Source organism: Carcharhinus amblyrhynchos, unplaced genomic scaffold (genome assembly GCF_965287045.1).
Source record: "Carcharhinus amblyrhynchos unplaced genomic scaffold, sCarAmb.v2.hapA chromosome_115, whole genome shotgun sequence".
Lineage (NCBI taxonomy): Eukaryota > Metazoa > Chordata > Chondrichthyes > Carcharhiniformes > Carcharhinidae > Carcharhinus > Carcharhinus amblyrhynchos.
Genome location: NW_027649855.1, coordinates 369,221 through 383,702, shown reverse-complemented (window position 1 = coordinate 383,702; position 14,482 = coordinate 369,221). Strand labels below are relative to the sequence as shown.

Below are 14,482 nucleotides of genomic sequence, written 5' to 3'. Positions count from 1 at the left end.
CAGCCGATTCCATTCACTCACCACCCTCTGAGTGAAAAACTTACCCCTAACATCACTTCTGTACTTGCCTCCCCGCACCTTAAATCTGTGTCCTCTCGTAGCGACCATTTCAACCTGGGGAAATAGCCTCCTGAGAATCCACCCTATCTATTCCTCTCAACATTTTATAAACCTCTATCAGGTCGCCTCTCAACCTTCGTCTCTCCAGGGAAAAGAGACCCAGCTCCCTCAACCTAACTTCATAAGGCATGCCTCCCAGTCCAGGCAACATCCTTGTAAATCTCCTCTGTACCCTTTCAATAGCTTCTACGTCTTTCCTATAGTGAGGCGACCAGAACTGCGTACAGTACTCCAAATGAGGCCTGACAAGGGTCTTATAAAGTTGCAGCATTACCTCCCGACTCCTAAACTCAATCCCTCGATTAATGATGGCCAGTACACCATACGCCTTCTTGACCACCTCTTCCACCTGCGAGGCCGATTTCAGAGTCCTGTGGACCCGGACCCCAAGATCCTTCTGCTCTTCAACGCTACTAAGACTCCTGCCCTTGATAGTGTACTCGTTCATCCCGTTGGTTCTGCCAAAATGGACGACTACACATTTATCCGCGTTGAAGTCCATCTGCCACTTCTCCGCCCAGTCCTGCATCCTATTTATGTCCTGCTGCAACTTTTGACATCCATCCAGACCATCCACAACACCACCGACCTTCGTGTCATCAGCGAACTTACTTACCCATCCCTCCACTTACTCATCCAGGTCATTTATGAAAATGACAAACAGCAAGGGTCCTAGAACAGATCCCTGGGGCACTCCACTGGTGACTGACCTCCATTCAGAAAAAGACCCATCCACAACGACTCTCTGCCTTCTGCAGGCAAGCCAGTTCTGGATCCACAAGGCCAAAGGCCCTTGGATCCCATGCCCTCTCACCTTCTCAAGAAGTCTTGCATGGGGGACCTTATCAAACGCCTTGCTGAAGTCCATGTACACCACGTCCACGGCACTTCCTTCGTCAATGTGTTCAGTCACATTATCGAAGAACTCAACTAGGCTTGTAAGGCACGACCTGCCCTTGACAAATCCATGCTGACTATTCCTGATCATGTCAAACCTCTCCAAATGATCGTAAATCTTGTCCCTCAGAAGCCTCTCCATCAGCTTACCAACCACTGAGGTCAGACTCACCGGTCGGTAATTTCCTGGGCTATCTCTGTTCCCTTTCTTGAAAATAGGGACTACGTCCGCAATCCTCCAATCTTCTGGAACCTCTCCCGTCTCCATTGACGACGCAAAGATCATCGCCAGGGGCTCTGCAATCACTTCCCTCGCCTCCCACAGTATCCTGGGGTATATCCCATCTGGTCCCGGCGACTTATCTGTCTTGATAGAATTCAAAAGTTCTAACACATCCTCCACCTTAATATCCACAAACTCAATCTTTTCCATCTGCTGCAAATCCGAAGCAAAATCTCCCAGATCAGCTTCCACCGTGAATACTGAGGCAAAGTACTCATTAAGCACCTCTGCCATTTCTTCTGGTTCCACACAGACCTTTCCCCCTTCACCTTTTATAGGTCCTATCCCTTCTCTTCTCATCCTTTTACCTTTCACATATTTATAGAAGGCCTTGGGATTCTCCTTAATCTTACCCGCCAAGGTCTTCTCATGACTCCTTCTGGCTCTCCTAATTTCCCTTTTAAGCTCCTTTCTACAGTCCTTATACTCCTCAAGATCCTTAACCTCTCCTAGTTCCCTGAACCTTTTGTACACCTTCCCTTTCCTCCTGACTAGGTTCAACACAGCCTTCGTGCACCATGGTTCCCGCGACCTACCAAAACCTCCTTGTCTCATCGGAACATTGTCATGCATAGCTCCAGACAAACATTCCTTGAATATCTGCCACGTTCCTTCGGTACTTTTCCCTAAGAACGCCCCCTTTCAGTTTATTTGTCCAAGTAACTTCCTGACTTCTTCGTATCTCCCCTTACTCCAGACAAACACCTTCCTAGCCTGCCTGATCCTATCTCGTTCCAATGCAATTGTGAAGGAGATAGAATTATGGTCACCATTCCCAAGATGCTCTCCTACCGAGAGATCCATCACCTGCCCTGGTTCATTCGCCAGTACCAGGTCAAGTACAGCCTCTCTCCTCGTAGGCTTATCCACATACTGTGTCAGGAAACCTTCCTGAACACACCTAACAAACTCCTCCCCATCCAAACCCCTTACCCTAGGGATATTTCGGTCGATGTTTGGGAAATTGAAGTCTCCCATCACGACTACTCTGTTATTAATACATCTCTCCAGAATCCTCACACCAGTGAGGATTATCTGCACTTCAACTTCCCTGTCACTATTGGGCGGCCTATAGAATACACCCAGCAAAGTTTTCGACCCTTTGCTGTTCGTAACTTCCACCCACAGAGACTCTGTAGATAGTCCCTCCACGGCATCCTCTTTCTCTGCAGCCATGACACTGTCCCTGATCAACAGTGCCACTCCACCACCTCTTCTGCCATCCTCCCTGTCCTTCCTGAAGCATCTGAAACCTGGCACCTGAAGTACCCAGTCCTGTTCCTGAGACATCCAAGTCTCTGTAATGGCCACCACATCACAATCCCAAGCATCAATCCACACCCTAAGCTCATCTACCTTATTCACTACACTCCTTGCATTAAAATATATACACTTCAGCCCCTCAGTCCGGGCATTTCCCTTCTCCACCCCCTGTCTAACCTCCCTCCCATACTGCCTGCGGTCCTCCCCTACCTGGGAGCTAACCTCCTCCGTCCCAGTTTCCCCATCGCAATTCCCTCCGCAATTTGTGTCTTTGTATGCCCTGTTTTTGAACTGAAATCCCACTCACCTGATGAAGGAGCAGTGCTTCGAAAGCTAGCGGCTTTTGCTACCAAATAAATCTGTTGGATTTTAACCTGGTGTTGTGCAACTTCTTACTATGTTCTCCTTGCAGTAGTGCAACTCCCCCACCCTTTTTACATCTCCCTCTATCCCACCTGAAACAACTGTATCCTGGAATGTTAAGCTGCCAACTCTGTTCTTCCCTTAACCAAGTCTCTGTAATGGCAACAACATGATAGTTCCTAGTACTAATCCAAGCTCTAAGTTCATCTGCCTTACCTGTTACACTTCTCACATTGAAACAAATGCTCTTCAGTTCACCAGACCCTTTTTGATTAGCAACTACCCTGCCTATTGTTTCTCTGAGTCTTACTGTCCCTACTTTCTGATTCACTTCAGCTAATTTGCCTTTGCTTTGGTTCCCAACCCCTGCCAACCTAGTTTAAATCCTCCTGCGTAACACTAGCAAACCTCCCGGCCTGAATCTTTATGCCCTTCCAGTTTAGGTGCAACCTGTCCTCTTTGTACAGGCTCTACCTGCCCTGGAACATAACATAAGAAATAGGAGCAGGAGTAGGCCATCTAGCCCTCCGAGCCTGCCCCGCCATTCAATAAGATCATGGCTGATGTGAAGTGGATCAGTTCCACTTTCCAGCTTTCTCCCCATAACCCTTAATTCCCCTATCAGAAACCTATCAGCCGTGACTTAAATATATTCAGCGAGGTAGCCTCCACCACTTCAATGGGCAGAGAATTCCAGAGATTCACCGCCCTTTGAGTGAAGAAGTTCCTCCTCAACTCCGATCGAAACTGCACCCCCCCGCCCCTTATCTTGAGGCTGTGTCCTCTAGTCCTGCTATCCTTTCTAAGTGGGAAGAATCTCTCTATCTCTACCCTATCTATCCCCTTCATTATCTTACATGTCTCTATAAGATCCCCCCTCATCCTTCTAAACTCCAACGAGTGCAGACCCAGTCTATTCAGTCTCTCTTCATCGTCCAACCCCCTCAACTCCGGTATCAGCCAAGTGAACCTTCCCTGCACTCCCTCCAAGGCCAAAATATCCTTCCGCAAGTGCGGCGATCAAAACTGCACACAGTACTCCATCTGCGACCTCACCAGTACCCTGTACAGTTGCAAGAAGAGACCCTAATGGTCCAGATATCTGAAACCCTCCCTCCTAAACCAGTTGTTTAGCTGTGTTGAGCTGCGCTATCTTCCTATTCCTAGCCTCACTAGCATGTGGCACAGGGAGTAATCCTGAGATTACAAACCTAGAAGCCCTGCTTTTTAACTTTCTACCAAACTCCTTAAACTGCTGCTGCAGGACCTCATCATTCTTCCCACTGATGTTGTTTGTACCAATATGTACCATGATCTGTGGCTGTTCACCCTCTCCCTTCAGAATGCTCTGTCTGTTCAGAGACATATTGGGCCCTGGCACCCGGGAGGCAACATACCATCCTGGAGCTCTTTCATATCCACAGAAGTGCCTGTCTGCACCCCTAACTGTAGAGTCCCCTAAAACAATTATTCTGGTTCTTTTTTCCCTCCCTGCTTATCAACAGAACCAGTCGTGGTGCCACTGCTCTGGCTGCTGCAGTTACTGTTATCTCCCCATCGCCCCAACAATATCCAAAACGGTATACTTGTTAGAGAGGGGGACGACTACAAGGGATTCCTGTACTGACTGCCTGCCTCTTCTAACAGCCACCCATCTATCTGCCTGCACCTTGGATGTGACCCCGTCTCTAAAGCTCCTACTTATGACCCTTTCTGCCATCTTCACGCTCCTAAGTGCATCCAGCTGCTGCTCCAGCCTATCCATGCAGTCTGTAAGGAGCTACAATTGGGTGCACTTCCTGCAAAAACAGCCGTCCGAGACGTTGGAAGTATCACGGATCTCCCACATCTCACAAGTGCAGCACTTAACCCCACTGACCGACATTTCGAGCACCTATTAAATTATTTAAGACAAATTATGAAACTCTTACCTTCACTTTACCTTCTCACAGTGGCCTTTTTTTTTGTTACAGGCAGAGGGAGATAATCGAAATATCAATGATCGGAATAATGTCAGTGATTGGCATCTCAATGATCAGAATAATGTCAGTAATCGAAATCTCATTGGTCGGAGTAATGTCAATCACCAGAATAATGTCAATATTGAGATTCTGATTATTGGCATTTTTCCGATTATTGAGATTATTCCTATTACTGCGCTGGACTTTACCAAGGCCTACCAGGTGGTAGGTTGTTGCATACGTTAAATCTCATGGGATCCAGGGTAAGGTAGCCAACTGGATACAAAATTGGTTGATGACAGAATGTGGAAATGTGGAGCCGGCATTCTTTATCTTTTAAAAAAGCATTTAGACAGTTACGTGGGCAAGATGGATATTGAGGAATTTGAGCCAAATGTGGGCAGTTGGGACTAGCTTAGGGGTTTATAAAGAAAAGGGGTGACATTGACGTGTTGGGCCAAAGGGCCAGTTTCCATGCTGTAAGCCTGTATGACACTTTGACTCTAAGGGAATAAATGATGAATGGCAGGACCCTGGGAATCTCCAAGGACGAGAGAGACTTTGGTTTGCAAGTACAAGTGGTTAAGAAGGCATGTGGTATACTTTCCTTTAATGGCCAAGGCATATAGATTCTGAACAGGAAAGTTATGCTGGAAAACTTAAGCAGGTCTGGCAGCATCTCTGGAGAGAGAATAGAGCCAACGTTTCGAGTCAGGATCCAGAGGAGCTTCCAGGTGGTGGTGTTTTCACGTATCTGCTACCCTTGTCCTAGATTATAACAGTCAAGGTTTTGGAAGGTGCTGCCTAAGTGGCCTTGGTGAGTGCCTGCAGTGCATCTTGAAGATGGTACACTGCTCCCCCTGTTGGTTGTTGGTGGAAGAAGTGAATGTGGGAAGGATTCCAATCAGACAGGCTATGATGATGATGTTGGAGCTACACTCATTTAGTCAAATGGAGAGTATTCTGTCACACTTCTGTCTTGTGCCATGTAGATGGTGGACAGTCTTTGGGAGTCAGGTGGTGAGTTATCACTGGATTCCAAGCCTCTGATCTATAGCTTCCTGATTTATGTCTCCTCTTTTTGCTGCCCATCAGTTTGTAGGAATTTGTCTAGTTGCAGTTCCAACAATTTGCTCAGTATCACTGCCCTGGTGATTCCAATTTTTGTGAGTTTCTCCCAATTTTCTAATTTCTGGGTTCTTCTTGTTCTCTAATTTTTCCCTGCTAATTAATACTTTATTCATTCTTTATTGTTTTTAATGTTCTTTCCATCTCCTGATCTGCTAACCACCTTTGTGCAATTGTATCTTTTTCTTTATTTTTCGTACTATCTTTAATTTTTTTTAACCATCGATCTTCCCTTTAAACTTACTCTTGATCATTGGAATGTATCTATTCTGTACATTCTGAAATCTTCCCTTAAATGTCTGCCAGAAGAACATAAGAAATAGGAGCAGGAGTAGGCCATCCAGCCCCTCGAGCCTGCCCCACCATTCAATAAGATCATGGCTGATCCGAAGTGGCTCAGTTCCACTTTCCCGCTTTCTCCCCATAACCCTTAATCCCCTTGCCTACCAAAAACCTATCTACCCATGTCTTAAATATATTCAGTGAGGTAGCCTCCACCACTTCAACGGGCAGAGAATTCCGGAGATTCACCACCCTTTGAGTGAAGAAGTTCCTCCTCAACTCTGTTCTAAACTGCCCCCCACTTATCTTGAGGCTGTGCCCTCTAGTCCTGCTGTCCTTTCTGAGCGGGAAGAACCTCTCCACCTCTACCCTATCCATCCCTTTCATCATCTTATACGTCTCAATGAGATCCCCCCTCATCCTTCTAAACTCTAACGAGTACAAGCCCTGTCTATTCAGCCTCTCCTCGTAGCTCAACCCCCTCAACTCCGGTATCAGCCTAGTGAATCTCCTCTGCACTCCCTCCAAGGCCAAAATATCCTTGCGCAAGTGCGGCGACCAAAACTGCACACAGTACTCCAGCTGCAGCCTCACCAGTGCCCTGTACAGTTGCAGCAAGACCTCCCTGCTTTTATATTCAATCCCCCTCGCTATGAAGGCCAGCATCCGATTTGCCTTCCTGACCACCTGCTGCACCTGTAGGCTGGGTTTTTGCGACTCATGCACAAGGGCCCCCAGGTCCCTCTGCACCGTAGCATGCTGCAGCTTTTCGCCCTGTAAGTAGTAGTCCTTCCTACTATTATTCCTACCAAAGTGGATAACCTCACACTTGCCAACATTGTATTCCATCTGCCAGGTCCTCGCCCACTCGCTCAGCCTATCTAGATCCCTCTGCAGACTTTGCACACCCTCTGCACAATTTGCTGTTCCACTTATCTTTGTGTCATCAGCAAATTTCGACACCTTATGCCATTGCATCTCCATTGACTAAACCTTAATCTAAATTTCATGTTCACTTTTGGTAGCTCTGCTTTTACAACCTCGTTATTGCCCTCATTTAAGCTTAAAGTACAAGTCTGAGGGTCACTCTCCTCTTCCTCAGACTCGGTGTAACATTCAAATATGTTATATGATAATTTCTACTTGGGTTGGGGGGGCGGTGTGGGGTGAGGCGGGTGGCTATCACTAGGAGGTGATTAATTTATCCTATCTCATTGCATGTACCGGGTCTGCTATAGCTTGTTTCCTCATATCCATTGTATGGATTCATCATCTAGTCTGTCTTCCCTCATTGAATTATTTCAGAATAGATGTAGAATAAAGTCTGTATTTGCTGGATTTTGTTTGTATGTTCAGCGTTGATTTAAGATTGCTGGTTAGTTATTACGAATCATGTTTCTTTTCTCAGCAGGTTTAATGCCTTTTGGGGCCAGCAAAGCTCATATGAGAATCAGAATGCTGATCTGAAAGAACTGGCCAGTTGAATTGAAGGATGTTTGCACCATGATGCCAATAAACCTAAACCTTCACTGTCAATTTGTCATCAACCTCTGAAGATACATGAGCAAAATCGTTCAGTATGAGAAGAAGTCTTCTCCATGTGCAGTGCAGCGGATGTCCATGTTGTGGGGCTTTTTGAGGAATGGCCTCTTTGGACCTACCCTATCGTTGTCCAAGGTGTGGGGAACACAAGCGTTTTAGAAGCCTGTCTTCACTGAGAGCTCATCTAGAATATAATCACACATATGAGACACTTTATGTGCTTTCTAAGTCCAACAGCATCTGTGATGCAAGTGTTCTATCTTCAGGAGTCGACAAGTCAATTCTGATACCTGCTTCCTGCAAAGAAATCTTTGAAAGCACCTCTTTCAGAGGTAAAGAGCAGAGATACTTATATGATTTACAGTGTGGGGAGGAATTATCTCTTGGTTCCACTTGTTACTTCCCGGAAGTTGATGTTCCAGTAAACGATATACTCATGAGAAAGGCAGTGACTTCTCCTGCTCCCCCCGCTGCTCTTGCTGCAGCAGCAGTGGATGCTGTGTATGAGGAAGGACTGGCTCGATTAAAGATTCAAGCTCTTGAGAAACTAGACTTAAATGAACGTCTAGAAAAGCTATCAGAGGAAGTGGAACAGAAAATCACATCCCGGGTAGACAAGCTTCAGACAGAACTTGAGAAAAAAAGCTCAGAGTTGGAGAAAGCCAAACAGGAAAGTGTGAGGTTGAGTAGAGAAAAGCATGACCTTGAACAAAAGGCCACTGAGTTATCACGTCAGGTTGACGTGAGTGTAGAGATGCTGGCTACATTGAAACAAGATTTGGTGCAGAAGGATCAGGAACTTGTCAGGAAACAGCAGTGAGTATATGTGTTGTGATCAGTAATATAAATGGTAAATATGGATTTAGTAACAAATAATACTGGACTTGTGCCAACTGGCTCCATGTGTTTACAATAATTATCTCTAATGGTCTCTCCCTAACAGCACTGTGGGAGTACCTACAGCTCTGGGATTGCAGTGGTTTAAAAAGGCAGCTTCTTTTCTGACCTGAGGGTGTACGTTGTATGATTTCAAGAAGAAGTTAGGTATAGCTCTTGGGACTAAAGGGATCAAGGGATATTGGGGGGAAGGGGGATAAGGATGTTGAATTCAACGAACTGCTTCCAACTGTCCTGAAATAAGAAGACTAATACTGTACACAATACCATAAAATCACAGTGTCCTACAGAGCAGGAGACCAGTCAGCCTATCCAATCTGCACCAAGTCTGAAAGAGCATCCCACCCAGACCCCCATCCCCGCCCTGTCCCTGTAACCCTGCCTCTTTACCATGACTAATCCATCTAACCCGCACATCTTTGGACTGGGAAGAAAGAGTTACTCTTGGAGGAAACCCATGCAGACTCAGGAAGAACGTGCAAACTCCACACAGACATTCACCCAAGGCCAGAATCTAAGCTGAGTCGCTGGCGCTATGAAGCAGTACTGCTCACCACTGTGCCACCATGCTGCCCTTACTCCAGATGTGGTCTCATCAATGCCCTGCATAACTTTTTTTTATTGATGCAATGTGGGCGCAGCTGGGTAGGCCTGCATTTCTTGCACCATCCCTAGTTGCCTGAATGGCTTGATAGGCAACTCATAAGAACATCAGAACTAGGAGCAGGAGTCAGCCATCTGGCCCCTCGAGTCTGCTCCACCATTCAGTAAGATCATGGCTGATCTTTTCGTGGACTCAGCTCCACTTACCCGCCCTTAATAACCCTTAATTTCTTTACTATTCAAAAATTTATCTATCCTTGCCTTAAAAACATTCAATGAGGGAGCCTCAACTGCTTCACTGGGCAGGGAATTCCACAGATTCACAACCCTTTGTGTGAAGTAGTTCCTCAACTTAGTCCTAAATCTGCTTACTCTTATTTTGAGACTATGCCCCCTAGTTCTAGTTTCACCCGTCAGTGGAAACAACTTCCCTGCTACTAGCTTATCTATCCCCTTCATAATCTTGTAAGTTTCTCTTAGATCTCCTCTCATTCTTCTGAATTCCAATGAATATAGCCCCAGCCTACAAAGTCTCTCCTCGTAAGCCAACCCTCTCCACTCCAGAATCAACCTAGTGAATCTCCTCTGCACCTCCTCCAGTGCCAATATATCCTTCCTAAAGTAAGGAGACCAAAACTGTACACAGTACTCCAGGTATGGCCTCACCAGCACCTTATACAGCTGCAACATAATCTGGCTGTTTTTAAACTCCATCCCTCTAGCAATGAAGGACAAAATTCCATTTGCTGCCTTAATTACCTGCTGTACCTGCAAACCCACTCCTTGAGTGGGTTTGCAGCACAGGAACAGACCCTTCGGCCCTCTAAGCTTGCACCGACCACGCTGCCCAACTTATCTAAAACCCCCTATCCTTCCTGGGATCGTATCTCTCTGTTCCCATACTATTCATGTACTTGTCAAGATGCCCCTTAAAAGTCACTACCATATCTGCTTCTACTGCTTCTGCCGGCAAGGAGTTCCAGGCACCCACTACTCTGTGTAAAAAAAAAATAATCTGCCTCATACATCTCCTATAAACCTTCCCATTTGCAACTTAAACCTCTGCCCCCTAGTGATTGACTCTTTCACCCTGGGAAAATGCTTCTGACTATCTACTGTGTCCATGTCTGTCATCATCTTGTAGACTTCTATCAGGTCACCTCCTCAACCTCTGCCGCTCCAGTGAGAACAAAGTTTCTCCAACCTCTCCTCATAGCTAATGCTCTCCGTACACCTTTATCTTATGTAGCAGTCTTTGGTGTGATGCCTTGTCAAATACCTTCTGGAAATCCAGATACACCACATCTGCAGGTTTCTCATTGTCCACTGCATATGTAATGTTCTCAAAGAATCTGCCATATTGCTGTGGATCTGAAATGGCATGTAGACCAGATTCAGATAAGGATTGCAGAATTTTTTTCCCTAAACAACACTATTGAATCACGTGGGTTGTTAAGAAAATCAACAATGGTTTTGTGGTCATCATTAGGCTTTTAATTCCTGATTCTTATTGAGTTCAAATTTTGACATCTGTTGCAATGGGATTTGAGGTTCCCAGAACATTGCCCTGGGCCTCTGAAGGAGGCAGTACGACTTTGCTAGGGCTTCACCTAACTGAAGCACGGCCTCTCTACTTTTGTACTGAGTTCCCCTCGGGATAAATGAATCTATTCTGAGCTTTCCAGTTGCTTGCTGTATCATTATATCGGCCTTTTATAATTCATGTGTCAGAACACCCAGATCCCTCTGTATCTCTGAGCTCTGTAACCTCTCGCCATTTACATAATAAGCTTTTTTTATTCTTTCTGCCAAAATGGACAGTTTCACATTTACCCACATTATACTCTCTTTGCCAGATTTTGCTCACTCGTGTTACCTATCTATGTCCCTTTGTAGCCTCCTCGTGTCTGCTTCACTATTTACTTTCCTATCTCTTGTGTCTTCAGCAAATTTAGCAATCACACCTTCAGTCCCTTCATTCAACTCATTGATATAAATTTTAATTTGTGGCCCCATCACTGATCCCTGTGTCACACCACTTGTTACCAACCAGAGGAAGACTGATTTATGCCATCTCTATTTCCTGTTTGACAACCTTCTATCCATGCCAACATCCGTAGCATTGTGAATCTTTCAGAAACTCCATGGAAGCATAGAAGCTAGGAACAGGAATAGGCCTTTCGAGCGTGCTCTGCCATTAATTTTGATCATGGTTGATCAATGAATTCAATATCCTGATTTCCTCCCCACCCCATATCCCTTTAGCCACAAGAGCTATATCTAATTTCTTGAAATCACGTAATGTTTTGGCCTCAAATACTTTCTGTGGCAGCGAATTCCACACATTCACCAACCTCTGGGTGAAGAAATATCTCCTCACTGGACAAATGCAAGGTGGTGCATTTGGAGGTGTGAATTATATTGTAAACGGCAGAACCCTTGGTGAGTGAATGGAATTGGCTGCCGTCGGTGGTGGTAGAGGCTAAACTCGCTGGGGTCTTTTAAAAGATTTCTGGATGAGTATATGGGATCTAATGGGATTGGGGGTTATAGATAGGTCTATGGCTTAGTAGGTATAGATGTGATCAGTGCAACTTGTGGGCCAAAGGGCCTGTTTGTGCTGTAGTGTTCTGTGTTCTATATCGACATTAAGAAAGCCCACCAATGCCTCTACTTTCTCAGAAGACTAGGGAAATTTGGCATGTCAGCTATGACTCTCACCAACTTTTACAGATGCACCATAGAAAGCATTCTTTCTGGTTGTGTCACAGCTTGGTATGGCTCCTGCTCTGCCCAAGGTCACACAGAACTACGAAAGGTCGTGAGTATAGCCCAATCACACAAACCAGCCTCCCATCCATTGACTCTGTCTACACTTTTAAACATGATGTGGATATGCCAGCGTTGGACTGGGGTAAACACGGTAAAAAGTCTGACAACACCAGGTTTTAGTCCAACCGATTTATTTGATAGTAAACTCACTAGCTTTCGAGGGGATTCCCTCTTCTTCAGGTGAATGGAGAGTTCTGGCCTCAGACAGAGCATATAAAGCATAGACAGTTTAGAGATTACTGATTAGAATGCGAATCTTTACACCTAACCTGCTGCTCAAGTCCTAAAGTGGCTGACAATGTGTGTGGAAGGAGCACTGATCACAGGTTAAAGAGATGTGTATTTCCAGACAGTACAGTAAGTGAGGTTTTGCAAACCCAGGCAAGTCACGGGGGTTACAGATTGGGTTCATGTCGCACTATCTGTAACCCCCGTGATTTGCCTGGGTTTGCAAAACCTCACTTACTGTACTGTCTGGAGACAATACACATCTCTTTAACCTGTGATCAGTGCTCCTTCCACACACATTGTCAGCCACTTTAGGACTTGAACAGCAGGTTAGGTATAAAGATTCGCATTCTAATCAGTAATCTGTAAACTGTCTGTGCTGTAATCTGTGAACTCTCCACTCACTTGAAGAAGAGGGAATCCCCTCGAAAGCTAGTGAGTTTACTATCAAATAAATCGGTTGGACTAAAACCTGGTGTTGTCAGACTTTTTACTGTGTTTACACTTTTAGAGTCATAGAGGTTTACAGCATGGAAACAGGCTTCAACTTGTCCATGCCGCCCTTTCTTTTTTAAAACTTTGAAGATAATCCCAGTTGCCAGCATTTGGTCCATATCCCTCTACACCCATCGTACCCTTGTAACTACTTAAATGCTTTTTAAAAGACAAAATTGTACCTGCCTCTACTTAATAGTTTGTTCCAGGCACTCACAAACCTCTGAGTGGAAAAATTGCCCCTCTGGACACTTTTGTATCTCTCCCCTCTCACCTTTAAACCTAGTTTTAACTCCCCTACCTCTGGGAAAAGATATTGACTATCTAGCTGATCTGTGCCCCTCGTTATTTTATAAACCTCTGTAAGATCACCTCCCAGCCTCCTATGTTCCAGAGAAAAAAGTCCCAGTCTATCCAGCCTCCTTATAACGCAATCCATCAGGTTCCAGTAGCCTCCAAGTAAATTTTCTGCACTCTTTCTAGTTTAATAATATCCTTTCTATAATAGAAAGACATTTTTCTATTTAAATTCTATTAAATTTTCTATTTAATTTCTATTTAAATTTTACTTAAAATAATAGAAAGACAAAAAGTTGCTTTGCCGAGGCAACTTCTTGCTGTCTGGGCAAAGGACCCCACACACCCCGAACATTCTCTTTTCCACCTTCTTCCTTTGGGAAAAAGATACCAAAGTCTGAGGGCACGTACCAACGGAGTCAAGAACAGCTTCTTCCCTGCTGCCACCAGACTTTTGAATGGACTTACCTTGTGAAGTAGGGATAAGGTGAATGCAGTTAGTACCTGAGGGAAAGGGTTAATGGATTTTGTATCTAGAATATGTCACAAACATAAATAACCCTTCATCATGACAGATCTTCTTTAACTTATACTGCTCCTGGCATTAATATAAGTTATTTGTTTTTGTATGACATGCTTTAATTCTCATTTTTATGAAGACAGGTAGTTTAATGTGGCTGTTATTTTGTAGACTTTGTAAATCTTACCTATTTATGTTAGTTGGGCATTGTTACACAGATGGTAGTTTGTGATACCGCTTTTGACAGCTGCTGATGGCAGATCACGATACTGGCTTTTAACGAGAAGAGTCCTGCTGGGACAGCAACGATCGCACAAGTAACTTCAAAGATAGGGATACCGGTACTGCTGCAGAAGGGTTTTGAATCGTGACCATGTGTCATGACTGCAGCTGCCAGCTGGACTGTGAATTGTGATTAAATCTGGGGCTGTATCATGACCAGGGAAGGAAAACCCGGAGTTCTGGCCGGAATGGGAAACTTGTGTCATGATTGACACTAAGACTCACGATGTATAAATGCCCACTTGTGTTTGTGTTCTATGAGAAGTCTGTAGTCCTACCTCTCCCAAAGCTCTTGAATAAACCCCAGAGTTTTGAAATAAAAACCACTGTGTTTTGACTAACTAACAGTCTGAGGTATTATTTCACCTACAACATTTGGTACCGAAACCTGGGATCTGTTTGCGGGCTCAGGTTGAATGGCCACAATCTGGGTACTGGAATAGACCACCGAACTTAATAGGGTGAGTCAAACTGCAGTGAGGGAATGAT

The 14,482-nt window shown here is 45.0% G+C and overlaps 1 protein-coding gene across 1 annotated transcript in view; it reads left to right on the top strand.

The window, feature by feature from the left end:
- The window catches only part of fbxo41 (F-box protein 41), a 451,090-nt gene that overhangs the window by 100,535 nt on the left and 336,073 nt on the right, over nucleotides 1–14,482 (top strand). The window contains exon 3 of the mRNA XM_080183008.1: nucleotides 7,709–8,655. Coding sequence (XP_080039134.1) covers nucleotides 7,940–8,655 — 716 coding nt within the window. The 5' untranslated portion in view covers nucleotides 7,709–7,939. The remainder of the gene's footprint in view (nucleotides 1–7,708; nucleotides 8,656–14,482) is intronic.